This window comes from Helianthus annuus, chromosome 3 (genome assembly GCF_002127325.2).
Source record: "Helianthus annuus cultivar XRQ/B chromosome 3, HanXRQr2.0-SUNRISE, whole genome shotgun sequence".
NCBI lineage: Eukaryota > Viridiplantae > Streptophyta > Magnoliopsida > Asterales > Asteraceae > Helianthus > Helianthus annuus.
The window spans coordinates 164,166,189-164,194,160 of NC_035435.2; the positions used below are offsets into that span (position 1 = coordinate 164,166,189).

Genomic DNA, 27,972 nt, shown 5'->3' on the forward strand with positions numbered 1-27,972 from the left:
TCTTATATTATATATTATATTATGTAACAACAAAGTCCTTATACAGAGATACATGAATTACAAACACTGATGAAACAATCCTTATTTTTTATATTAAAGTAAAAGCTGATAATTAAACATAACTGATTCAGATGTTGGATCTTATTCTCTTTCTCAAAGATCTGAACATGAAACCCATTAGGGAATTGTACAGTTGGAGTCCGTACAATATCTCCTCCTTTGATTAGTTTCCACCTGAATTGAAAAGGAAAAACCCAGTTTATTTTTATAATTCTATCCCTTGCACGCTGATATATATATATATATATATATATATATATATATATATATATATATATATATATATAGGGGAAGGTTCAAATGAAAACCACTAGTTAACGCGAAAACTCGAAAACTAATTAAAAAAAGCCAAAAAAACATGCAAAAAAATTTTTTTTTTTAAATTTTTTTTTTCAATCAAATTTTCGCAGGTTTTTTTATTAAAAAAAAAAATTTCAAAAAAAAAAAAAAAAAAATTTTTTTGTGTAGTGCACATGTGTAATACTGCACATGTGTCTGTGTACTACACATGTGTATTATTACACATGTGCACTACACAAATTTTTTTTTTTTTTTTTTTTTTTGAAAAAAAGTTTTTTTTATATATAAAAACTAGCGATTTTTATTAAAAAAATTGAAAAAAAAAAAAAAAAATTTTTTGTGTGTTTTTTAGGCTTTTTTTAGTTAGTTTTCGAGTTTTCGCGTTAAAAGTGGTTTTCATTTGAACCATCCCCTATATATATATATATATATATATATATATATATATATATATATAAGTATATCGTGCATTACGGCTTAACGTACTTCACGTACAACAACGTGCGTGATTTGTTCTATAACATGCGTGATTAATGTTTTCAATATGCGTGATTATTATGTTTCAACATGCGTGATTTTGGATTTTTAAGTTATAACGTGCGTGATTTTAAAATGAGCGTGCGTAATTACCTGTCGTACGTGTTGTACGTTAAGCCGTAATATACGTTAACCTTCCTCTATATATATAAAGGGTAAGGTTCACGCGAGAACCACCTTTATTGCGAGAACCAATGTGAACACGACCTAAAATAGCTAAAAAAACTAACCCCCCCCCCAAATACTAAAATGCTAAAAACTAAACCCCCAAAAAACCTAAAGAAATTAAAAAAACACACAAATTTTTCTTTTTTAATATTTTTTAAGTTAAGATCACTACTTTTAGTAGCAAATTTAAAAAAAAAATAAATTTAAAAAAAATAAAACAAATTAAAAAAATTTTTTTGTCTACTAAAAGTAGCGATTTTTTTCTAAAAAATATTAAAAAAATTTTTGTGTGTTTTTTTAGCTATTTTTAGGTATTTTTGGTTGTGTTCACGTTGTTTCTCGCGGTTTTCGCAATATATATATATATATATATATATATATATATATATATATATATATATATATAGGAGAAGAATTATTTAGGAACCATCCTTTATTGCGAGAACCGCGATAATCAATGTGAACACAACCAAAAATACATAAGAAAATCTAAAAAACACACAATTTTTTTTTAATATTTTTTATGGTAAAATCGATACTTTTCGTTATTTTAAATTTTTTTGACTACTAAAATTAGCGATTTTACCACAAAAATATAAGAAGTTTTTTTTTTTTTTTGTGTTTTTTAGGTTTTTGGTGGTGTAGTTGTTTTTTTTTATTGTGTTCACATTGGTTCTCGCAATAAAGGTGGTTCTCGCATGAACCCTACCATATATATATATATATATATATATATATATATATATATAGAGAGAGAGAGAGAGAGAGAGAGAGAGAGAGAGAGGAAGGTTAACGTACAATAGATCTTAACGTGTGACCGGCACGATATATAAGTACGCACGTTATAAAACTCAAAAACCTTAATCAGGCATGTTGAAAGCATTAATCACGCACGTTATATATCTATAATCTCGCATGCCCTAAGTCCCAGTTCAAAAATCGCATCCCCTGTTCTACGGTCTGATACCATTGTTACTGACGCAATACTTAAATGTTTAAGTATAAATCAAATACAAATATAATTCATCCGTCGTAAGTGCGTAGCAAGTTGCTACGCATTTCTGACGCAATACTTAGAATTAGTATTTCTGTAGCTATTGCGTAGCAAATTGGGCAAAAAAAATCTAGGCTTTTGTTTCTGTAGGAAATGCGTAGTACATGTGTTAGAATTTGTGACACATTTTTTTGCGTAGGAAAATTTGGTAGCAAAATAACCACTTTTCTAGTAGTGGTTACTGACCGCTGACTACAATCGAATCAAATCTTGGTCATGTTCCTGCATCCTCTGTTCTACGGTCTGAATCAAAGCTTGGTCATGTTCCTTCATCCTCTGTTCTACGGTTTGATTTCGAGTCGTCATTTTGATGAAACTTTTCAAAATCAACGATGAATTTGAATCCAATTAGATTAAATTGACCGAACAATGGCCAATTTGAACTGAAACGAAAAGAAAATTGAAACGAATTGGACGAAATTGATCAAACAATCGATCAATCTCAGGCTAATTGAAACGAACAATAACACACATGTTATACAACAAAATTACGCACGTTATATTTACCGGTCATACGCAGCGTACGTTAACCCTAATTGTATTTTACACACACTCTCTCTCTTTATATATTTTACAAGTCATTACCGATATTTGGTCACCAGGCAATGAAGAAAGATAGCCATTTGAAATTTAGCGAAATCTGCTCCAGTACAATACCTCAAGCCTCCTCCAAAAGCCATAAAAGACTTTGACGCGCCTTTCAACTCGATCCCCTGCTTGAAAGTTGTATTACAGTTTAAGAATTCACAGGAAGATTATTACCATTTATTTATTTATTATTGCCTGTGAATTGTATACAAAGGTTACCTCCCATCTCCACGGATTGAAGTTAAGTGGATCCTTATAGTTGACAGGATCTAAATGGACAACCGGGGGACATACCGCTACCACCCAACCAGCTGGGATAGTGTAGTCTGCATTAATTTAGCCATTTTTTATATCAGTACACCTATGGATCTTAGAAACTTAGCTGGGATATGTTGGTGGATATTTAGTATTTACCTTTATACTTGATATCTTTTACTGCTTCCCTGAATATTATTGTAGCTATGCCACCCAGCCTTAATGTTTCATTTATAACCTGTATGTTATTTAGTTAGTGGGATTTTATTGGAAGCAGCCTCTCTATTTCTATGGGGTAGAGGTAAGGTTGTCTATATCACTCTAAAAGTAGCGAAAATTATTATGCAAAAAAAAAAAATGGTATGTTTTTTTTGGCTTTTTTAATTAGTTTTCGAGTTTTCACAATAACTAGTGGTTTTCATTTGAACCTTCCCCTATATATATATAGAAAGTTTTAAATACAATAGTTCTTAACGTTCAATACGTATGCTATTAAATTACACATGTTATAAAATTCAATCATAATCACGCATGAACAAAATGTAGCATTCGTGATTAGGGGTTTACCCCATGAATGATTTTCTAATTTGTTCATGCGTGAGTATGTGGTTTTGTTCATGTGTGATTAGAGTTTGATTTTTAAAACATGCGTGATTTTGTATCATACACATCGCACGTTAATGAATATTGTACGTTAACTTTCCCTTATATGTGTGTGTGTGTGTGTATATATATATATATATATATATATATATATATATATATATATATATATATATATATATATGGTGGGGTTTTAGAGTGAACACTGGTGTATTTGTGAACTGAGTGAACAAATCCTAGCCATTGATTTACATCATCAAATCGTAAAATACACTAATACATTTTCATCATCAAATCCTAATTAAATCCTGGCCATTGATTTACACTTGTGTATTGATAATCAAGGGCTAGGATTAGTTCACACAGTTCACTATCGAGGGGGTTATTCACAAATGTACCTAATATATATATATATGATGAAGGGAAGAAGAAGGGGGCGGCGGTCACCAGGGGCGATGACGATGAGATGAACGGTGGTGGGGGGTGCAGGTTTTGATTCATGAGTGAAGGCGGTCACCAAGGTCGATGACTTGAGATGATCGACGGTCACCACAGTCGATGACAGCCGATGCCAGTGAGATGATTGGGTGTTTTTAACTAAAAATGATGGGTGTTCTTTACTAAATTGGTAAGAATTTAAGCCTTTTATTCCCCCTGTTGTGTTCAAAACAAAGACGTCTATGATGAACCTTTGTCTCTGTTTTTGTTGTTTGAATCTTTGTTTTGAGTGGTGGGTAGAGGTGGTTCTGGTGATTGGGTGGTGGGTAGAGGTGGTGGCGGTTTTGGGGGTGGCCGGACGGTGTTAGCGGCGGTGGTGTTGGAGGTGGTGACTGTGTGAGTGGTTTGATCTGTATGATTTATTGATCAGTAAACTATGTTCTTTGCTTTTCTAAAGATTTTTTGATTTTCTGCTGATTTTTTGGCATGTGTTTTTGATTTTCTGGTGGGTTCTGATCTGTGGATTTGGGTGGCGATGATGCAAAAAAGAAAACCTAGATTTTGATGACGATGGCGCAGCAACGATGGTGGAGGGTAGGTTTTTTGAACCTGCAACCCCACTTTGCAGCCTTTTTGATTATCGGAAAATATGAGCCAAACCCCGTTCTTTTTCGAGATACACTTTGTTTTGATGATGTTGATTTTTTATTTTTTCCCTAGTCGATGACGATAACAATCTATCTGAGACACCTACCGAGTTTGCGTTTTCTGGGGGCGTTCGTGATGCGTAAAAAAGTTTTTGTAAAAAAAAATATTAAACCATAAACTTTTTAACGTAAAACGTAAAACGTAAAAAGTTTTACGTAAAACGTAAAAAGTTTTTCGTAAATCGTAAAAAGTTTTAGGTAAAACGTAAATCGTAATTTTTTTAGTAAAACGTAAAAAACCAGCGCGTAAAACGTAAAAATGTAAAAAATGTTAACGTAAAAAACCGGCGCGTAAAACGTAAAAAAACGTTAACGTAAAAAAACGTTAACGTAAAAAACCGGCGCGTAAAACGTAAATAACGTTAACGTAAAAACAGCGTTAAAAAAGTTAACGTAAAAACCGGGCGCGTAAAACGTAAAAAAAACGTTAACGTAAAAAAACGTTAACCTAAAAAAACGTTAACGTAAAAAAAACCGGGCGCGTAAAAAACCGACGCGTAAAACGTAAAAAAACGTTAACGTAAAAAACCGGCGTGTAAAACGTAAAAAAACGGCGCGTAAAATGTAAATAACGTTAACGTAAATAACGTTAACGTAAATAACGTTAACGTAAAAACCGGGCGAAAAAAACGGCTCTTCAAAACGTTTTTTTAAACAAATCTTAAAAAAAAATTATCATAAAAATCTGATTTCAAAAAATTATTTAACAAAAAAATCTATTTCTTAATAAAAAAATAAATTAAGACAAAAGGTAATTAATGAATAGGACAAAAAAAGATAATTAAAAATAATATATATAAAAAGACAAAAAAGCAACTTTACTTATATACCCTTTTGGATTAAAATATTAAAGAAATAATAAGAAAAAATCTATTTAATATTAATTTAACTACTTTTAATCTTGTCCATGTGGTTCTCGTGGTTCTTACAACTGGAGGTGGTTTTCATTTTAGCGGTCCTCTATATATATATATATATATATATATATATATATATATATAATCCGGGGCGAGGTGGACCAATTTTTTTTTTTTTTCATAAACGTAGATGCTTGTATTATAAACACATTTGTAAAAAAAATAAAAAAAAATGTCGTGTGTGTAGTTTTGAGCACCACAAGTTTGTGTTTACAGGTACCGTAAATTTTCCGGTTTGATTTACGGTACACGTAAACACAAACTTGTGGTGCTCAAAATTACACACACGACATTTTTTTTTTGAATTTTTTTTACAAATGTGTTTATAATACACGCATCTACGTTTATGAAAAAAAATTTTGGTCCACCTCGTCCCGTACGGTGTAGTTCTCACGGTTCTTACAACTCAAGATGGTTCTCATTTTAGCGGTTCCCTATATATATATATATATATATATATATATATATATATATATATATATATATATATATATATATATAGAGAGAGAGAGAGAGAGAGAGAGAGAGTTAGGTCTATTTGTGTAAATCAATGGTATTTTACGATTTGATGATGTGAACCAATGGACAGGATTTATTCACTTAGTTCACAAATAAACTAATGTTTACTCTAGAGCCCCATCCTATATATATATATATAGATATATACTTATACTAAGAAAGGGTAAAATGAGAACCACCTTAAGTTGTGAGAACCAATAGAACTAGGCCTTTCAAAAGTTTTCTCAAAAATCTTAAAAAAATAACTTGATCTAGCGAATAAATAAAAAATAAAAAAATGTCGCATACAATTATTTACATCTGATATAAAAAAAATTATTAGTGATGTAAAAAAGTTTGTATCGCCATAAATAAATTTTACATTAGGCGTAACTACCGACTCGACAATTTTTTTTGTTTTTTCATTTTAAGGATGTGTTTATAACATATTTATCTACGTTTGGGAAGTAGGAGTTCTCACGGTTCTCACAACTCATGGTGGTTGAATTGAATTCTCTCTCTCTCTCTCTCTCTCTATATATATATATATATATATAGGGTAAAATGAAAACTTATACGAGTTGTGAGAACTTAGAGAACTCGACCTTACGAAAGGTTTTTTCAAAATTTTTTCTTACCAAAAATCTAAAAAAAGTCAACTCCTCCACCCCCTTATTTACGGTAGCCGTAAATGCTGTAAAAAGTGATGTCATATTTATGTTATTAGCTTTTTACAACTTTTGTAAGGAGCCAAACCACTTCGATTTCTTTTTATTTTTTTACGGTAGTATTTTCTAAAATTTTAATTTAGGAGTGTGAAAAAATGGGGGCAAAACTCGCACGGAAAGGCCGGGTTCTCTGAGTTCTCACAACTCAGAAGGTTTTCCCTTGATCTTGATCCTATATATATAGGATTAGGTTCAAGAGTAAATACTAGTGTATTTGCGAACTGAGCGAACTAATCCTGGCCATACACGTGTGTAAGTCAATGGCCAGGATTTGATGATGAAATATACTAGTGTATAGGGGTAAGATCAAATAAAAAGTTTATTTTGCCTAAGTAGGATGAGAAGAAATCTTAACCATTCATTTTTTAAATCAATGGTTAAGATGAAAGTGTAGGAGAAAGGAGGAGTAGAAGAGTATCTTGGGAAGATCTTATTTATGGACTTTCTCTCTTCACATGCAAGGAACATGCATATTCCACCCCCGTTTTTAAACGTTCATAATTTTTTAGTAAGACATTATTTTTTCATAAAAATTTCACCGTAAAATCAAGCGTCTTTTTATCTTTAATTTGAGTACCATATTGCTATATAAAATATGAAAACTAAAAGAACCCACTAAAATGTGTTGTATTTCTATGTTGTATAACATTTATTTGTGCTGGATTTTTGTACTATATTTTTGTGCTGAATTTTTTGTCTTAAATTTTTTTTTTCTCAATTTTTTGTGTTGGATTTTTTTGTACTACATTTTTTTGCTAAATTTTTTCGTGCTATATTTTGTACTACATTTTTCGTGTTATAGTTTTTGTACTACATTTTTTGTGCTATATTTTTTTGTACTAGATTTTTTGTGCTATATTTTTTTAATAGATTTTTTTTGTTGTAATTTTAAAAAACAAAAGGGTTGTCACATATCATTTTCACTTCTATTTATAAGGAACAAAAAGCCCTTCATTCCAACTTATTAGGAGTGCCACATGTCATCATCACAATCCTTCTTAGGCTACTTAGGCAAAATCCACTTTTCAGTGGATCCTTCCCCTATATATATATATATATATCATCCTTTTATGTATGAGTGAGTCAATCTGGGTTATGTTTATGATTATTGGGTTAAACGAGCCAATAAAAAGTTTCCCTATCTTTTTAGCACATAGACTGCATTATTTAAAAATTTGAGTACTGATTGTGATTTTGTAGCTTTTATAATCATATTTATAAGGAATAACGGATTTTAATAATCTCAACTATTGTACGTTGGCCGGCAACAGTTCCAACTTTAAAAATTCTCACTGGCAGTCCCATCTTTTCACATATTGGCCTTCAATGGACCCTGACTAACAGAACACTAACGCCGTTAGTCTTCGGTTGCCTGAAAAACGTTTTTGGTCGGAAAAGGGTTCATAAAGGTCCGATCTATGGTTACAAACAAGTTTGTGATGAAACCTTTGAGTTTTCTGGTTAAAAAGTTGAGTTTTCCGGCCAAAAAAGGAGTTTTCCGGCGAAAAATGAGTTTTTTCCGGCGACCTTAATAATTGGGGCTTTTTACAAGAAAAGGTTACTAAAGGTACGTAATAAGGTTACAAAGATGTTTGAGACGAAAATGTTGAGTTTTCCGGCCAAAAACATTTTCCGGCAACCGGAGACTAACAACGTTAGCGTTCTGTTAGTCAGTGTCCATTGAAGGGCAATATGTGAAAAGATGGGACCACCAGTTGGAATTTTTGAAGTTAGGATCATTGCCGGCCAAGGGCCAATATTAAAATCCATTATTTCTATTTATAAATGAAATAATTTATAAAAAGTTAAAGAATGAACAGAAAAAAGCATTTATGAATAAGCAAGACCTAACCCATCATCCAACAAGTCCATCATGTATTAATTTCTACTTCTATTTCTAATTATAATAACTAAGGATAATTAATACACCTGAAAAGTGAATGTCATCGACTTATACTCTTCCCATGTAAGTCCAGCCTTCGTGTTTTCTCGGTTATCTAAGATTTTTCTGTGTTCTTCCTGCGCACATAAGGACATAAAATAACAAGCATGCATGTTAAATGAGTGAAATTCTTTTAGGGTTTTATATTCTTTACATACCGTTAGTTCCTTCAACGCCTGAGGATTTTCAGTTAGAAACTTGATTGCCACTGTTATCGCTTGGGAAATTGTTTCAAAGTTAACAATCAATAGCCCAAATACCAATTCCAAAGACATTTCTTCTGTAAGGATTGTATCATTTTGCTTGAGTTCTTCAAGAACATAATCAAAAAAATCATTATGGACCTTATTCGGCTTAGCCTGCCTTGCTTCTAGCATGTTCTTGAGCATCATCATTACCTTCTTTTTTCCCTTATTAGATAAATTAAGGATGTAATTTTAGTTATATATATATATATATATATATATATTTATTTCGAGTGATAAGTAAAACCAATTAGACCCATTTATTGGGTTAAACTGGTGGAGATTGATAGAATAAGTATGCATATGGATCAAAATTATTTGTCAACCTGTAGACATTTGTAATAAGCAGTTCCAGGTATCCTCAAAGGGAGTGAAACTGCTCCTTGTATAAAAGAGTCAAAGTTCTCTCTTAAATTCTCAGACGACTTCTCCGGATCATAACTTATCAATTTCTTCCCCATGTACTCAAATATCATCTGATTAAACACCAAAATAATATCATAAACACGCATGCGTTAATAGCGACTGACTTGTCACAAGAAAACAAGTACTTACATCTGCAACTGCAGTTTTCAATTCCACTGATTCTTGGCTAGCCCACTTCTCCATGTTTGTTGTTGCAACACTTTCAATTTCGGAAAATGCTTTTTTAAGGCTTTGGGGACCGACTACAGTGCGCATCATGCTCTTGAGATGCTTACTCAAGCTTCCCTCTATTAAAGCTATACCTACACTCCCTAATAACCTTTTAATGCTCGGTGGATACCACCCTTTAAAGGATTGGCCATCTTGTTGCAATATCATATTAGTAAGTTCTGAATCAGTTGATATTATAACCCGCGCACCAAGCAAACTTGTTCGATATATAGACCCGTATCTAGCATATATAAATGATTGTAAATGATTAACAAGCTAATGATTTGAAGCCTTGAAACGTACATATCATACATAACAAACACGGAGGTAGCAATCAGTTGAAACCCCTTTATGATTAACTTTTTATACTAAAGGTTGCACGTGGTGTATTTAAAGTGCATAAAACCTCATTTGTGAAAAAAAAAACTTGGACTATTATTTAGCAAACGCATTATAAGGTTTAAAGAAGAAATTTATGTTTTATTTATTAGGGTTTATTATTTAGCTTAAAGTAATGTTTTGTGGGATGACCCGTCTGTCCAGCTTACACTACTACAAAAAAAGGCATTTGCTATGAAGTTTTGCTATAGAAAAAATCGGTCGCAAATTTTGCTACGAAATAGCTACGGATTAGCTACGAACACATTTTGCTACCATTTTGCTACGAATATTTCGTCGCAAATGAAATCCGTAGCAAAATTCGTAGCAAAACTGAGGAAATAAATATAAAAAAAAATATATCATAGCAAAATCCGTAGCAAAACCATGAAAATAAATATATAGAAATTAACTAAAAAAAGTTAAATAAAACCCATAGCAAAATTTGTAACAAAGTATAAGTATTTTAAATAATTATTAAATAAAATTCTAGGCAAAATTAGTAACAAAATCTCGAAAAATAAATATCTAAAACCAAACGTAGAAAATCTTGTAGCAACATCCGTAGCAAACCTAATAAAACAAATAAAAAAATTAACCTAGCAAAATCGGTAGCAAAAACCATGAAAATAAATATTTAGATATTCACTAAAAAGTTAAATAAAACCCGTAACAAAATTTGTAGCAAAGTTGGGCATATAATTATTTAAAAAATAATAGCAAAATCTAGGGAAAATATCTAAAACCAAACATTGAAAAATTGGTAGCAACTTCGTAGCAAAAAAAGAAAAATATATTTATAAACAAAATAATAACATCAGTAGTAAAATCCGTAGCAAATTTGACAAAATAAATATTCAAAAGAAAATTCTTTAAAACCCGTAACGAACACCATAGCAAAAATCAAGAATATGAGTATTGAAAAATAATTGATAAAACTCATGGTAAAATCTGTAGCAAAGTTGAGAAAACAAAAACTTAAAAAGTAATAAATAAAATTTGTTGCAAAATGTGTTGCAAAATCATTAGAACTATCCGTAGCAAAACCCATATCACAATCTTAAAAGTAAATATTTAAAAATAACAAAATCAATTTAGTAAATAACATTAGTAGAAAATTTGTTGCAAACTGACAAGATATATAGAGTAAGCCATCATTTTTTTCCCCGTGATTTAATCACTTTCGTCCAAAATCTTATCTTTTTCCATCTAGCAGTCCATGGACGTAGTATAAAAAACTTGTCGTTATTCATTTTTAAACATTATTTTTATATATTTTGGTTCAATCAAACTTGTATTCTGACTTCTTGTCCTTTACGGACTGTAAACCATAACCCTTTTGGATTCTCAAGGTTTGTATTAAGGTTTCTATTTAATAGGTTTTTAAAATTGGGGTACGGACCTTAATGTCCCAAGTCATCTGACCTTCACGATTTGTAAAAGGTGCTATTTGACCAAGTTGACCTGATTTGGGCACGAATAGTAAGGTCAACAATGGTAACTCTTTACGGCTCTTGAAAGGTCTAATTACAGTCTTAGACTAGTAATTGGGTCATAGACTATAAGACACACGTTGACCTTGAACTCATCTTTTGTGACGATGAATCCAAGGAATTTTCCTTTGTTGGTGCATACATCTGTCGACTTCGTCTTGTATCGAGTCTTGTACTAGATATGTTAGATCAAGGCACGTTGTTCGAGAAAATAGAAGATTTTAGTGTGATTTAGGCTGATTCCGCTTGAATGAGCTGATTCCGCTTGAAATGACTAGTGATTGTTTCAAGCGAAATCAACATCATCTAATTCCGCTTGAAATGCAAAGTGTCACTTTCAAGCGGAATCACATGCTCTATAAATACCATTCGAGCGAAATCAGTTGGATATAGTTGTATGAGTTCTTGATTTGGATACTGAAGTGCTGCCGGTTTTTCCAGTGATTGTCATTGTTGTTATATCAATCAGAAAGCTGTTTTAAGTGATTTGCAAGCTGTTTCTATGTCTATTTCTTAGTTTCCGCCTCTGAAATAGATTAAAACTCCTCTAAACGACTCGTTTGGGTCACAACATCGATCCTACATCCTTCTTCCATTCCAAACAAGCATTTGCCCGTGTTGAGCTTCATATTAATGCTTTGCAGAGTTTGGAATGTCCTCTCAATATCTTGGAGCATGGTGTCCTCTTCCATGCTCATGAGGACGAGGTCGTCCATGTAAATTTCGATACTTTTGCTGATTTGTTCACCAAACGTGTCGTCCATCAATTTTTGATATGTTGCGCCCACATTGCGCAACCCAAACGACATCTTCATGTAGCAGAAGTTTCCTATAGGTATGCGAAAAGCCGTTTTATCCTCGTCCTCTAAGCCATTTGTACCTGATTATGGTACCCTTTATAGCAGTCGAGGAAGCACTTCCATCGGAATGGTGTGAGATTGTCGACTTTTTCGTCGATCTCTGGAAGTGAGTAGCAATTCTTGGGGCAGGCCTTGATATGGTCTTTGTAACCGACACACATGCGCCATCCCCCGCTTGCTTTTACTACCATAACCGGGTTTGCCAACCAGGTTTGGTATTTTACTTCCTGCATAATCCCTGCGGCGAGCAGTTCCTTGACCTGCTCTTCATTGCGCTATTCTTTGTGTGTCCTAGATTGCGTCTTGCCTGGACCACAGGCTTCATACTTGGTAAGGTATTCAAGTAATGCTGCCCTATGTCGCGTGGGACTCATGTCATATCTGCAGGAGTCCAAGCGAATATATCTTTGTTCATGAAGAGCAACTACTTCAGGTGCGCTTTCACATTATTCGACAAGGCGTGACCCAAGGTGACCGTTTGGTCGGGGTACTTTGCGTTAAGTACCCATTTATCTGGTTTCGTGTTGGGGGCCAGCCTTGCCACTTTAGTCGGACGTAGTTCGTCCGTAGACATGACTTTGCGGCGAGCATAGATAATCGCGATCCCCGTTTCGATTGGAAAACCGATCGCTGAGTGGGGAGTCGACGTGATCATGTTGAAGTCGCCCTGTGCTTCTCTGCCAAGAAGCACGTCATACCTGGAGCTGTGGGGGAGGACCATAAAATTGACCTCCTCCGTTCGCGTGTTCTTGCCGTCTGTTAGGCGCACCAGAAATGTAATTTGGCCGAGGGGGAACACTGTTTCCCCTACAAACCCGACCAAAGGGTAGTCCACCGGTTGCAACCGATCCTTGTCCCCCTTGTCGAACTGGTTGAAATAATGTTCGTATATGATGTTGGAGGTACTGCCCAGGTCTATAAATAGATGCTCGGCGCAGTAATGGGCTAAGCAGGCGGTGATTACGACGGCGCGCCTGTCCCGCGGTCCGCCTCGAACTCGGGGGAAGACGACTTGTTCATCACGCTAGTCGTCGTCTTGCCCCCTCCTTGCCGCCTTACGCGGTTGCCTATGGCCCCCACTGATCATGTGAGTGATGTCCATATACTTCATTTTCTTGTTGTCGGAGGTGCCCTCGTCAACGTCGCGCCCGGCAGTGTGTGACGCCCAACCATGCCGGCCTCCCCTCCACGTGGTTTGGGCGTCATTCCACAGTGAAAAACCTAAGTGTGGGACTCATTAAGACCCCTTATTTATTATTATTTATTATATAAAGAAGCTAAAGTCCGTGCTTCAGTAATCGAGCTTGAGTTGGCTCGTAAGTCTAAGAAAACCTATTATTTATATAATTTTTATTTAGGGGTGTTTGCGATTGAGTTTAGAAAGTCCTTATAACTTTTTGGAAAAGTCAATAAGTTATAATTGAGTAACTTATTGACTTTTCCCGTCACATATACTCACAATGCCAAACACTTTTTAACTTTTCGAAAAGTCAATAAACTAATAAGTCACGAAAATAAACAATCACAAACACCCCCTTAATACGTTTATATTATATTTATTATTATACATAAGAGCTATGATAAAAATAATAAAATAATATATAAAAAGTAATTAGAAACGCATATTAATGAGTTTGAAAATAATAAACGAGCGTAGCTCGAGCTTGGAAAAACTATTCATGAGCTGAGCTCAAGAGTTAAAAAAAATCTCGAAATCATTATAACTCGAGTTTGGCTCGGCTCGACTTGTCTACAACTCTAATTATAAATATCTACAAGGGGACTGGGGGCATCACGTTATTCCAGCGTGATGGGGAAAAATAACGCGTGGAAAAAACATTACTTCCACCGCCACCTAAAAGTCCACGCGTGATAAATTCCACGAATTCAAATTTCGTTATTTTCTTCATGGCGTGATGGGTTTTTTTTGTGAGGGTAATTGTTGGTTGGGGGGAAATTGTTGGGTGTGGTGGCAAGTGATGACCATTGCCACCAAAAAAGATTGTGAGTAATGGAAAAATGGTTGATGACATGGAGGAACTTGATTGGGTGCTTATGAGTGATGGAATTCTATCACTAGTGACCACCCCCACCCCTAATAAATCAAATTAATAATCTTATTATAACTAAATGACCTGTACAACAAAGCATCTTTCAAGAACCAACCAGAAGAATTATTCTTATACTTACATTGGCTTCTTATTATACGTATATTATATAAATTTTATGTTTTTTATAACCAACTCCTAGAAAAATGAAAAGTGAAAATTTCATAATTCTAATTTGCCGCCCCCAATTTGGCGCTCCTAATCTCCCCACGCAATCCCTTCCTCCAGTCCTCCCACAAATCCACGTTCTGAATCTTTAGATTTAAACCTCCCTCAACCCTCATCATGTTCACAAAAACCATCACTCTGATTCGTATCTCCTGCAACTCCATTCGATTTTGTTGAACTTCACCAATTACCAACAAGCAGCTTCTGATTTTGATCAAAACGTGTGTAAAGATCATTCATTCTCACGTAATTATTCTTTTTGGGTTGCAATTTCATAGTTTTTTTATTACTATTTTAAATCTTGGTATTGTATTGTCTCATATATATGCTTTACATGATATTTATGTGGATGCACATTAGTTGTTTGATAAAATGTTTGAGTGAAATACATATTCCATTTGGGAGTCATTGTAACATTTTGATTATCGTTTGTTAAAAAAAGTTTATTTCTCACATAGTTGTTTGATAAAATCTTGATTTGAGGTGCATATGTTAAATACTCTACTATGCTAATGTGTATATCAGTTTTGTAACCATTTTGCAGACTCACGAGGGAAGAATGGGCTATTAATTCTATAGATTAGTTAACATTTCATTGAGAGGCTGCTATGAAGTTTAGAATCAAGAATGGCTTTTTGATTAATCATCAGGTGTCTTTACTTTAAGCTTCAACTTTTCGCTTTCATTAACTCACGTACACGCTTTTTTCTAGTCCAGCTATATTTTTGCAGAGATATGCATCCTTTGGAATCACTTTAGTTATGGAACAATTTTTAGTAGTTAAGAGATGATACTGCAAGTTCATATCATTTGAAGGTAAAACATGGGTTGTGCTTATTTAGAATAATTTGAAATGACCTCAACAAATCCGAATCCGACACATAACAAAGAGGTATTCTTTAAATGTTTATTTGAAAGAATAATTTACACCAGGGCCCACTACTAGAAAAAACACCTTCCTTGACATGCATTGCGTGTCATAAAAGGGTCTTTATGACACGCAAATGCGAGTCGTTGATTGAGGAGTCATAAAATTAACATGACATGCATTTGTGTGTCATGTTTTTATGACACACATTTAATGACACGCATTCATGACACACATTTAATGATACGCATTCATGACACACATTCATGACACTTATTTTATGACAACTTTTAATGACACACATTCATGACACTCATATTTTATTTTATGACACTTTTTAATGACACACGTTCATGACAAGCATTTATGACACATAAGTATGACATTCCTTTACGCGTGTCATGCTTTTAATTGTATAAATTTTTTTATAAAATTACTAATTTGCACTGGATACATATATAATAACAAAAACAATAAATCTTTTTCATAAAACAAATACACACACACACACACATATATATATATATATATATATATATATATATACCAAAACAATCCGTTACATAATATTTTGTCAAGTATACTACAAATATTTTAACGTTAACAAAAAAAATTGTCTGTCAATACATCGTCAACACCTAAAATTACGATTTGTCACTAAAAAATAGAGGTAACCGCATAAGTCGACCAATCTTCGCGAATGCCATCCATATCCGCAGCCGAGTATTCCTCTACTTCTTTCCGAACCTGAGACAACAATTAAATAAAATAAAGCTTAAAATCAGAATTTAATCCTAATATATGAATTTAAGCATTTGTTTGGATATATAAGTACATATTTTCTCTAATAAACAGACTAAAATATGCCTAAACTTACATTATTACTTTCAAGTATTTCAACTCCTTCGTAAGTTATCTCCTTCATGAACTTCATCACATAGTAGCCGCATTCAGTACCTCCTGGTTGACGTGGACACTACACAATTAAAAATATCAAGAAATGTGAAACCATTGCGACTTAAGTTTAAACTAAAGGGATTCAATATTTACAATGTCGTTACCGCCACAATTTAAATAAGGGATTAAGTTCTTACCCTAGCGTTAATCCGGATGAGTTTAACCCTTATGTTGGCATCACTTCGTGAAGCATACACGGCCATTGCCCTATAAAAAATTAAAATTATGGGCATGTTTGGCTTAACTTATTTTCAACTTTTGGAAAAGTCCTTTTGGAAACAAAAAGTTAGAAAAACATGACTTTTGCCTTTGGAAAAGGACTTTTGGGCTAAAAAAGGAAAGACAAACACCCAAAAAAAGGACTTTTGGGCATGTAAAAGGACTTTTTTCTTCAAAATAAGGAACCCCAAACATGCACTATATCAAAATATATTCCAACTCTTTTATCATCCATTATGATAATTTTGTATTACTTACGCATTAAATGGGTACCGGTACTTACGAAAGTACCGGTACCAAAAAGCGAGAAAATGGGTACCGATACCCGTATCGGGACCCGTACCGAATGCACATCCATAATTCAAACCGATATTCGTTCGAGCTCGAGCTCTCAAAAGTAAGACGAGCTTGTCTCGTTTGCACCCCTAATCAAATCCCCCTAGCAAACTAGTAAAAGATGTACTAACATATTTTTAAAAATAAACAATTAAAGTTCATGAAGCATATGCAAGTAATCCAAGATGTCCTTTAACAAATATCACAAAAATGAGCCATAAATCTATAGAGAAACATCAAGTTTACAACTTTATTAAAATCAAAAGTAGGTTAATCATGATTAACTATATCACTATCAAAAACAGTAAAACAGTAACTAAATTGGTAAAATTAACAGTGTCGGCTGGGATGCAATTAGAAGTTTAGAACCCACATTTCAAACAATTCACCATAAAAATTCACCTAATAAAAATTCAAAAGCACAAAGAAAATCACAAAATAGAGTTTATATTTAAAAATTTCACAACAATTAATACAAATACCTGGTTAAACTTCAAGCCTTAAATCCCACAAAATTGTATTAAAAAAGATGAAATCTTGGCAATTTTTGTCACCATAAGTCTGGGCAGACAGATCGCGGTGTAAATCGCAACAGATGCTATTTATAAACATATAATACACAACATATCAGTCGATTCAATGTTAAGAAGATATTTAAATGTTGGGAAAACAAGAAAATTCTAGAATTGAGAATTACCTGATGAAAAATCTGAATAATTGAAGCAAAATTGATTGATTTTGAAGAAATTTGTTGTGAGAGAATTTGGGCGCCACTGAAAAATCTTTTTTGAGCCTATGTAGGTTAAAGAGGGTGGGAGCCGGAGGGAGATAAAAGTTTTGATTTTTTCACTTGAGGAAAAGTGGGCGGGAAATTTTTTTAAGGGTATACTTTTCTTTAAACTTTTAACCAATAAAAATAAAATAAAATAGCTAATATTTAGATTTAGGCCATGGGGTATGGGGCTTGGGTTGGGGCGTGGGTGGGGGAAAACGTCTAATTCACCACCCCGGGTGGGCTTGGGTTGGGGCGTGGCCCTTGGGGCTTGGCTTTCAAACCAGGCGTGGGGCAGTCTTGACAAACCTAGCTGACTGCCTCCCATTCGCTCACCCCGCCATGTCATAGCGGCCATTTCAAAAGTTTGAATTTTAAATTCAAACCGTTTGGGGGAAAACCAAACCGCCACCCGGGGGTCCCAACAGCCCCTATAAAATGTAACCCCCAACCCACTGGTCCCCCCATCCCACGAACCTGTTACCCCACCGGCTACCCACTTCTCTCGAACCCGCTCACCCACATGGCATCTTGGACTCACGAAGAAGAATTGGCTCTTGTCACAAGCGTCGTTGACGCTATGAAGGGCCGACAACCGGGCCAAACAAAATATTGGCCGGAAGCATTCGCAACCTACCGACATAACGTCGGTAACGACCGCCACAACCTCAACGCGTGCCAACACAAATGGCGCGAGCTACGGCCCAAGCTCGATCGTTTCAAGGCTTACTACGATGCCGTTCCGAGCGGCGAGTTAAGCCACGAGGATCGGGTGGCGGTGGCAAACATAGAGTTTCGAGGCAAGGAGCGAAGAGCGTTCGACAAGATCGCCCTTTTTGAAATTTATCTAACGCTCTAGGTTTTTTATTTTGTAATTTTTAGAAATTATGTAATTTTTAGGATTATGTAATTTTTAAAATTTTAATGAAGTTGTAGATTTTTTTTAAATGTTGTGTGAATTTTATAATTTTTTTGTAATTTTTTTTAATAATCTGCCACGCGGTGCACCCAACCCAAGCCCAACCCACGCCCAGCCATACCCCGCGGACACGTCACCAGCCGGTGGAGGGTGGAGGGGGGGGGGGGCTCTCATTCCACGTGTCAACAAATGCCCCAACCCAAACTCAACCCAACCCAAGCCCCACCATACCCCACGGTCTTATATGTTAATGAAATAATAAAAATATAATGATAACCTCCTAAACCGTTATATAAGTAATAAGTTACAAGCCGTTCAAAACAAAAAGTAATAAGTTACGAGCTCTATATAAAAACTATTAGTATAAAACTAAATAAACTATAAAAATAATTTAATGTCACCTAATTTAGCTCACTAAATTATGCCACGTAGAAATCAGTCTCTAATGTTGTTAGTAACTGATTAATCAGTCCTAGATGTTACATATTTGAGACTGATATATTAGTCTCTAATAAAGTAATAATTTAGTCTTTAATGATCACTTTTCTTGTAGTGATGATATACACCCTTAAACACACACCCTAAATGTGATTGAAGCAAAGTTGATGGGAGAAAAAAAGTAATAACTTCACAGGGCTAAAGGGAGAATGGAAGCGACAAGGAATGAGTGGCGATGACGGGTCGTCTGGTGATAAGTTAAAAAAACACAAACCCTAACAATTTCACCATGGAACAGCTTACATCTTATTGGACCTTGATGAAACAGTGGTTAACCAAGAGAGGTTAATTCACTGGTCTCGTCAAGTAAGGTTAATCCCTTCTTTCTGATGATCGGTGGCTGGATCGTCCGCTGATCTGTCTCATGCACAAGGAAAGCAAACCATGACTCGTAACAAGGAGGATGGGGTGGGTGGTGCTCCTTGTTACCACTCTCCGGCATGAGAATCAGTAATTTGCATGAGAGCAAAGTGTGTGATAGTAGTAGTAGTAGTGAGAGAGTTTGATAAGCGATACCTCAAACCTGATCCGGGATGGCTATATATAGCCGAAGAGTGAAGGAGGGTAATTGAGTGGCTAGATTGACAACGCGCAGCCCCTTGCAGGTGTGTCAGGCTTGTCGGTCACGGAGGTGATGCCACGTCCTACGGTGGTGTCAGTCTGTGCGCCAGTGTCGTTTACGTATGGGTTGACAGATGGTTGTTAGCAGTGCCACTTGCTGTTTTGGCCACCTGAGTCAAGGTGTTAGTCCCACTTGCATCGTCAGTAGGATGTGGTGCTAGGCCGCATCGCTGCCTGCGTAACCACGGTTGTTTCCGCGTCCCTTGGCTTGACGTAGACGTTTATGGGATGCGGTGCAGAGTCGCATCACCATACTTGGTAACTGCTCTTTCTATATCCCTTGTCGTGACGAAAATGTTCACAGGTCGAGGTGCTAAGCCGCATCGCTATGTGCAACACCCATTTTCATACACAAGGTAAGTCTTTTCATCACTTGACATATTAGATTCGACTGCTGCGTTCGTGCATGCCCGCACGGACGCAGATAAGTTCTTGTCGGTGGGAGTATTTGTTAAGGGTAATGGTCACTCGCGACCATGTTGGTGCGAGATTTGGGACCATACCCCTTCAGACCTCTTATAGCAAATTCAGCCTCATGAGTCAACATCTGTTACTAATTAATTCTTATGGGCCTCTTGTTTGATTTACGACGGTCATGATGGTATGATAACATTCAGCAGATTGTATGTAATTTCAATAAATTTGGAAACAACTCCTTCTAAAGTATCAACAGCGAAATCAAAGCCATACGTTGGTCGCCGTAACTGTTGGGGCCATCGCCACCACTGTAGCAACACAGGGTCACCGTGAAACCATCACCACCGCCGTAACTGTTGGCCGTCGTGGCCTGAGATGCGACTGAGCTAGTGGTTGACCTCGATCCCGTTTAGCAAAAACAGATTTGAGGTGTGTGGGTGGTTAAAGGTGGTGCGATGCTGTTGTGGGGGTGGTGTTGGGTGGTGCGGTGCTATTGTGGGGGGGGGGGGGTCCTACGATGGTGGTATGGGGGTTGTGTTGGGGTGGTGCTGGTGTGAGAGTGGTGGTGCCAGGTAGTGGTGCTGGAGAGAGTGTGTTTTAAAGAGAGAGTGTCTTTGTATATATATATATATATATATATATATATATAGGGTAGGGCTAGATAGAAAACCCTATATATATAAAAAACCCGAGAAAACCCAAGCTCCCGACATTTTTTTTTTTTGAAAAAAATAACACATGTAATATACATGTTTTTAAGACTTTTGGGCCAAAAAAATCAAAAAAGCGCCGAAGGGATATTTAAAAAAAAAAAAAAAACAAGTTTCAGCAATTTTCAGCGAAATTATGTCTTTTTTGCTTAACACGTGTTAGGAGCTGAAATTTGTTTATTTTTTTTAAAGAAATCCCTTCGGCGCTTTTTTGTTTTTTTTGGCCCAAAACACTCTAAAACATGTATATTACATGTGTAATTTTTTTCAAAAAAAAAAAAAATGTCGGGAGGTTGGGTAAAAATGGCTTCCCATTTGGGTTTCCAGAGTTTTCTAAGAATTTTAGGGTTTTTTATCTAGCATTATCCTATATATATATATATATATATATATATATATATATATATATATATATATATATATAAGATTCTATTTTGTTTTAGTTATTAAAATTAAAATGGTTTTCGGAATAAAAAAGTAAAAAGACTAGTTTATCCTTCACTTAACAATTAAAAATAACTTAGTTAGGGCTAAAGAACATAACGTGCATGATTTTGTTAAACATATTTGCTTTTTGTTATTTTTCTAAAAGTATTTAAAAGTTTTTTCTTCGTGAGATCTGTCGACAATTTATTTTACACAAAAAACTATTATTTAAGCATCAAATAACACTAAAATAATAACAGAAGTTTTTTAGTTATTTACAAATCAAAAGTTTTATATTTTGGTTGTTTTCTTTGAATGACGCCGCAACCTTTTAACACTAGAGTTCCATCTAAGTTTTAATAATGCAAGTTTTCTTATAAAAGTTGCAAATTTCAATAAAATATGCAACCTTTCAAGAAAAAAGTTGCAATTTTAATAAGATTCTCCAAACTTTTTATGAACAATGTTGTATTAGATATTTTAATGAAACATTTATATTGAGCGAAGTTGCATTATAGTCAAATGCAACACATTTGAAAAAGGTTGCATATAAAAACTTGCATTAGCCTCATTTTGTAGTAGTGGAAGATGCGGGTGGGATGGGAAATCATGAGAGATTGGCGAGAACATCGCCTTGTCGATAGGGTACCTTCCACAACCAACACCAAATGACATGGCCATATCCCAAAACTAGGGGTGTTCAAAACCGGATATCCGAAAATTCGGATATCCGAAAATTCGGATATCCGAATATCGGATATCCGAAAATTTCGGATATCCGAATTTTCAGATACGGATTCGGATAATAAAACGGATATCCACAATTCTAAAACAAAATATTCAAAGTTTAAAACAATATCCATTTTTTTCAATTCAACAAATGATCAATAATATGTTCAGAAACAAATAAACACAAGATTATGGTTTGAAAATAATAACAGAGGCTATTAAAGTAGATTTAAATATAGTATTAATGTATGTATTATTCTTAGGAAATTAAAGAACTGAGGTTTATGCTTAGAAAATTGAAGAACAGAGTATGCAATCAGTCGATTGAAAGACAAAATCACAAACAAGTGTAAGAAAAGTCGAACAAAATAAAACGGCTTTGAACGGAACCTTTTGATCCAAAGATCGGAACAAATCAGGATGTAACCCTTTGATATACAACCGATTGATGTTCAGTCGCCACTTGGAATCGATGTTCGATGATAACCCTTGGTGAACTCGTGAGGTGGGCGGCAAAGTGAAAAGTGTCAAAGTGAGCAACTGAGAATTGTATAGCTTTCAAATGGAACCCGTAGGGTATTGATTTATTTACATATATATTTAAATAAAAAAAAAGAAAATATTTCGGATATCGGATATCCGAAAATTTTCAAAATTACTATCCGAATCCGAATCCGAATTTTCGGATATCCGGGTTCGGATTTTCGGATAATTCGAATTCGGATGTTTTTGAACACCCCTACCCAAAACCACTATGACGAGCCTAACTGTGACGAGCTTGGACTAAAAACAAACTCGTTAAGTAAACTAGCCCGAGTTCAACCCAACTCATGAACCTAAACGAGACATTGCTAATATAATTTTTAATTAATATGTTAGATATATATCACTTTTCATATGTCCGTATAATTTTCTCTTTAACAGTTCTCAAATTTTTCCCATCATTTGCTATTGGAGATTAACCGTGATTTCCATATTACATAAACAATAATTGCTATAGGAAATTAACCCTTATGTTTATGTAATGTTTTTTATGACGCTAACAAGATGACACACAAAAGCAGTTTTATAAAGTTATTAAATTTTGTACAACCTTGACATTTTTTTTCTTGACACGGATTTAAATGTCATAAAATAAGCGTGTGTCATTATTCGCGTGTCAAGATAGATCTTGTTTTTTTTATAACGCTAAAAGGATGACACACAAAAAAGTGTGTCATAAATATATTGAATTTTGTAAAACCATGACATTTTTTTTTGACAGGCACTTTGGAATGTCATAAAATGAGTGTGTGTCATTGTTTGCGTGTCAAGATGAATCTTGTTTTTTTATGACGCTAAAAACATGACACACAAAAAAGAATGTCATAGATTTATTAAATTTTGTAAACCATGACATTTTTTTCTTGACATACGCTTTTGAATGTCATAAAATATGCGCGTGTCATTGTTCGCGTGTCAAGATAGGTGCATTTTCTAATAGTGGCCTTATGTATTTGGAATAAATGTGTTATAAGTGTGGGGCTGCTTTGCTAATTACAGGTTCAGACATTGAAGAAACAAATACTAGAGTTGAAATGTCATAAAACAGAGAAACATGCTATGATGGAGAAAATTGAAGAGATTGCAAGGCTATACATTAAAATGATTGGAAGACTTCTACTGTTGTCACAAACCCCTCTCAAAACTTACTTATGATATGTTGAAGTTTATGGTATTGCTTTTGGATGATTTGCTTCTTTATTATGTTTCGATAAGTTATATTTTATTTCATTTCCTATAACATTTCTCTTTGGTATGATACTTTATATATATTGAAGTCCGAGTATAAAGTGTAAATAAAAAAACATAAAATAATACAAAAAAGGTTTTTTCAGAGAATTTCCGCTATAATCTGTAGCAAAAACTTGACAAAAACATGTAGCAACAACATGCCAAAATCCGTAGTTAAACTTGTAGCAAAAAATGATACCAAAGAAGTAACAAACTTGGTAGCAAAAGCTGTAGTAAATTTTCATAACTAGATCGTCGTAACATTTGTAGCCAAATTCGTAGCAACAAAATTCCGTAGCTAAAAACTTGTAGCAAAATTCCGTAGCTGAAATTTGGTAGCCAAAAATTTGTAGCAAAATCTGTAGCAAACATCTTCGTAGCAAAATTCCTAGCTAAATTAGCAACGTCCCTTTTTGTAGCTAAAATCGTCGCGACATATCATTCCGTAGCTAAAATCCATAGCAAATAAATTCGCGACGAGACTTGTAGCTACGGACCAAATCTGTAGCAAATCCATAGCAAAATGGGTGTTTGCTATGGATTTGCTACAAATTTGGCCGTAGCAAATACCTTTTTTTGTAGTAGTGTTACTCATTTAAATTTAAATGTGTACTATATATAAATTAAAACTGCATCTTATAAACCTTATTATTTTACCGCCACTAAAAGAATAAACCATTCACCTTTTTATTCTGTTCGTGATGAAAGAAGGAGTATCCAACGTTTGTGTTGGAGCGATGAGCTGTAGAGTTTCACCGAGTAGCGGCCAACCCATAGAACCAGGAGGAAGGTTCCCATTGCATTTAGGGTTCCTCCATCTGTAAACCCAATGGGTAATGCTTACTACAAACAAAGCTGCAATGTATACACCAACAGGCAGCATTTGTGATGTGCAAAAAAGAAAAAAAAAACTATGGAATTGAAAGAAGGTAGGATGGGATTATGGGAATGATTTGGCGAGGAGGTAGTTATATAGCCAATGCCATCCATGAGGAAATATTGAAGCACTAAAACGGTCCCTCGACAATCGGTCAATATGCAAATTCTTCCCAGTTTTTGTCTAAGTTTTGCATTTACGAGAGATTTTAAGAAAAAAAAAAAGAAAGAAACTCCATAGGAAATAGGAAACATTTATAGATGTTCAAAATTAGTAGAGTTCTGAATGTGTAGGGATGACAAGTTGAATTATAAACATTGACATTACCCTATATATTAAAAATTACCCTATATATTAAAAATTATAATGAATGAATAGTAAAATCACTATGTGATGAGCAAATGGTATCTGGTACTGTTATCGGTATCAAATTTATCAAATCAGATGTATTTTCCGTACTGGTTCAGAACCGGTATTCACTGGTTTTTGACCTCAAATATCGGTGTCGTACCACTACCGACCGGTACCGAACCGTACCGTACCAAGTATATTCGGTACCTGTACCTACTTTTGGGGATTTCGGTAATGGTATTTTAGGTACCGGTTGGTACCGAGCTCATCAAATCCTGTAGCAATGTACGTAATTGCTATGTGATGAGTAAATGGTATCGGGTACTGTTATCGGTATCAAATTTATCAAATCAGATGTATTTTCGGTACCGGTTCAGCACCGGTATTCACCGGTTTTTGCCCTCAAATATCGGTGTCGTACCAGTACCGACCGGTACCGAACCGTACCGTACCAGGTATATTCGGTACCTGTACCCACTTTTGGGGATTTCGGTAATGATATTTTAGGTACCGGTTGGTACCGAGCTCATCAAATCCTATAGCAATGTACGTAATTGCACCGTTTAAATTACTTTTCATACACACAGTAAGTAAGTAAGTAAACTGTATTTCGTTTGAATGAGGTTTTATATACACAACAACTTATTTTGCTTTCTTTTTTTGTCTTTTTCTGTAATAAATGAATTGTAGCATTTAAAATTAACTTGGATATTTAGATTATTAATGAGCAAATCGTATCAAATCCTATAATCAAACCGATATCGTATCGGTGCCAAATTTACTATACCAAATCATTTTCAGTACCAATTTGGTACCCACCTTTTGGCGTTTTCAGAATCGTTACTTTCGGTTCGACACCGGTCTAGCACCATACCTGTATTTATTGATTTTTACATTCAAATACCATACCGTATTTTACTGAGTATTTTCGGTGCCGGTACCTAATTTCAAGATTCTCCGGATCGGTACTTTCGGTGTCGTTACCGGTACCGAGCTCATCTATATTTTAACGTGTTAGCACGGTAATAACTAAACTAAAAACAACCGAATTTCCAACGTGTAAGACGTGTGGGTTCTATTATTATATATTAGGTTATTTAAAATCGGTTTTTTTTAGGACGGAGTGACTATCCTTACCACGTCATTTTTATTTATGTTTTGATATTTGGTATTTACTTGCCGTTGCTGACACGCGTTTTGTAGTCATTGGGTCTCCGCCACAACGCGCGGGCGAAAAATCATCTAGTTCTATATATATTTATTTGTTTGTGTGTTATTCTGAACACGATTAAAAGTGTGTAACCCAAGCATGGCCTGTATGTTATACCAACTAACGGGTTATAATCAAGTTTTAAATAGGTTGATGTGTTGTAATAAACCGGTTATATGACTCATAAATGGGTTAGGCTGACCTTATAAAATATAATTTCTACTATTCTAAATTTTAAAAAATTAAAACAAAAAAATATATACATATATATAACTAGTAAAATTCCACGTGCGTTGTGGCGGCGTGGAAATGTAAAGCAACTAACGTATCATATTTAACCAAACTCGTGTCCGAAGATGGATGCTGTGCAGAAGAAAAGACAACTGCAAAAGACAAAACTGGCAGCTGACACGGGGCCATGCTAAGCCAACACGGGGCGTGGTCAACTCAAATATTTTCAGAATCTGCGATAGTACAGCAAGTACTTTGGCCACGGGCCGTGTCGTTGACACAAGGGGTCGTGTTAGTACAACATCTGACAAGCAGTTAATGAGGAAGGGAGAGAGAGATGGGCATGGGGCCGTGCCAGCCAGGCACGGGCCGTGTTGGAGCTTCTGATTTCAGTTATAAATAGAAGTGCTTATTTCCACTTCAAACCATCCCTTTGCAAACCACTTCTCTCTCAGTTGTCACCACTCCACCACCACTACAACACCATCATCCACCCCCATTATCCATTCTAACATTCCCAAAATTTTTAAATTTAAAATAAAGTTATTACACGAATAGATCATGGGTAAATTGACTGATAGAAATATAAAGTATTTTGGCGAACGTAGGAACCGTTTAATAACTATAATAATAAAAATACGTTATAATTAACCTTACTCTGTTTTTAATGAAACTTAGACCAAAATGTAGATAAAAATATTCTCGTTCTAATGGCACAATCATCATTTTATAAAACGTCATATTTTTGAAGTTATAAGCGCCAAATAAATGAAGCAGTTGAATTAATTATAATATATAAATTAATAAAATAATAATAATAATCAAAATTTTGCATTTAAGTAAAGTGGACGTGTGTCTCCCATTTTTAATAAAATAATGATTAAAATTTAAAAGAAATAAAATTGTGATATACGTGTATGATAGAATTTTTCCAAATCAATTCATGCATTTAATGCATTTGTGTACGTGGATTGTGATAGAGTAACCTTCAACTAATTTGGAGGTATAAATAGAATCATCTGTTCACTACTCAATCGGCCCCTCTTATCTTTCACCCTCTATCTCGCCAACCTTACCCCTCTCTTTCTAGATTTTATTAGTAAAATTTTCCCTAAATACTCCAAAGCCCTGCCCTGTTTTAAGTGTTTTAACCCCTGATCATTGATACCCTGTTCGATTGATTTTAAGTGTTTTAACCCCTGATTACTGATACCCTGTTCGATTGATTTAGGACCCATCAACGCATGTCAAGGCTCTGTCCGACTAAGTACATTGGGGTTCTGTCTCGTGACGTAGGGATAAAGTTGAATTGGGTTACTATACTTAACGCGAGTACATTATAATTTTTTTATTAAATAACAACCTTCGTAAAACA

The 27,972-nt window shown here is 34.7% G+C and overlaps 1 protein-coding gene across 1 annotated transcript; it reads right to left on the minus strand.

Annotated features, from left to right (window-relative positions):
* On the minus strand, positions 1-24,864 carry LOC110932362 (cytochrome P450 87A3). Its single transcript, XM_022175704.2, has 9 exons — positions 24,612-24,864; positions 9,596-9,917; positions 9,367-9,516; positions 8,954-9,205; positions 8,783-8,872; positions 3,122-3,200; positions 2,927-3,033; positions 2,705-2,832; positions 1-234 (listed from the first exon to the last, which is right to left on the minus strand). The coding sequence occupies exons 1-9, from the start codon at positions 24,809-24,811 to the stop codon at positions 39-41; spliced, it is 1,524 nt and encodes a 507-aa protein (XP_022031396.2). The 5' UTR covers positions 24,812-24,864; the 3' UTR covers positions 1-38.
* Between the last annotated feature and the right edge of the window lie 3,108 nt (positions 24,865-27,972).

What these genes read in the sequence shown, in the direction of transcription:
- LOC110932362 (XM_022175704.2), bottom strand. Translation starts at nt 24,811, where the DNA reads ATGCTGCCTGTTGGTGTATACATTGCAGCTTTGTTTGTAGTAAGCATT. An exon ending in CGATGACATTCACTTTTCAG is followed by an intron (nt 3,201 to 8,782) that starts GTGTATTAATTA and finishes AATAACATACAG; the next exon opens with GTTATAAATGAAACATTAAG. An exon ending in AAAAGATATCAAGTATAAAG is followed by an intron (nt 3,034 to 3,121) that starts GTAAATACTAAA and finishes AAATTAATGCAG; the next exon opens with ACTACACTATCCCAGCTGGT.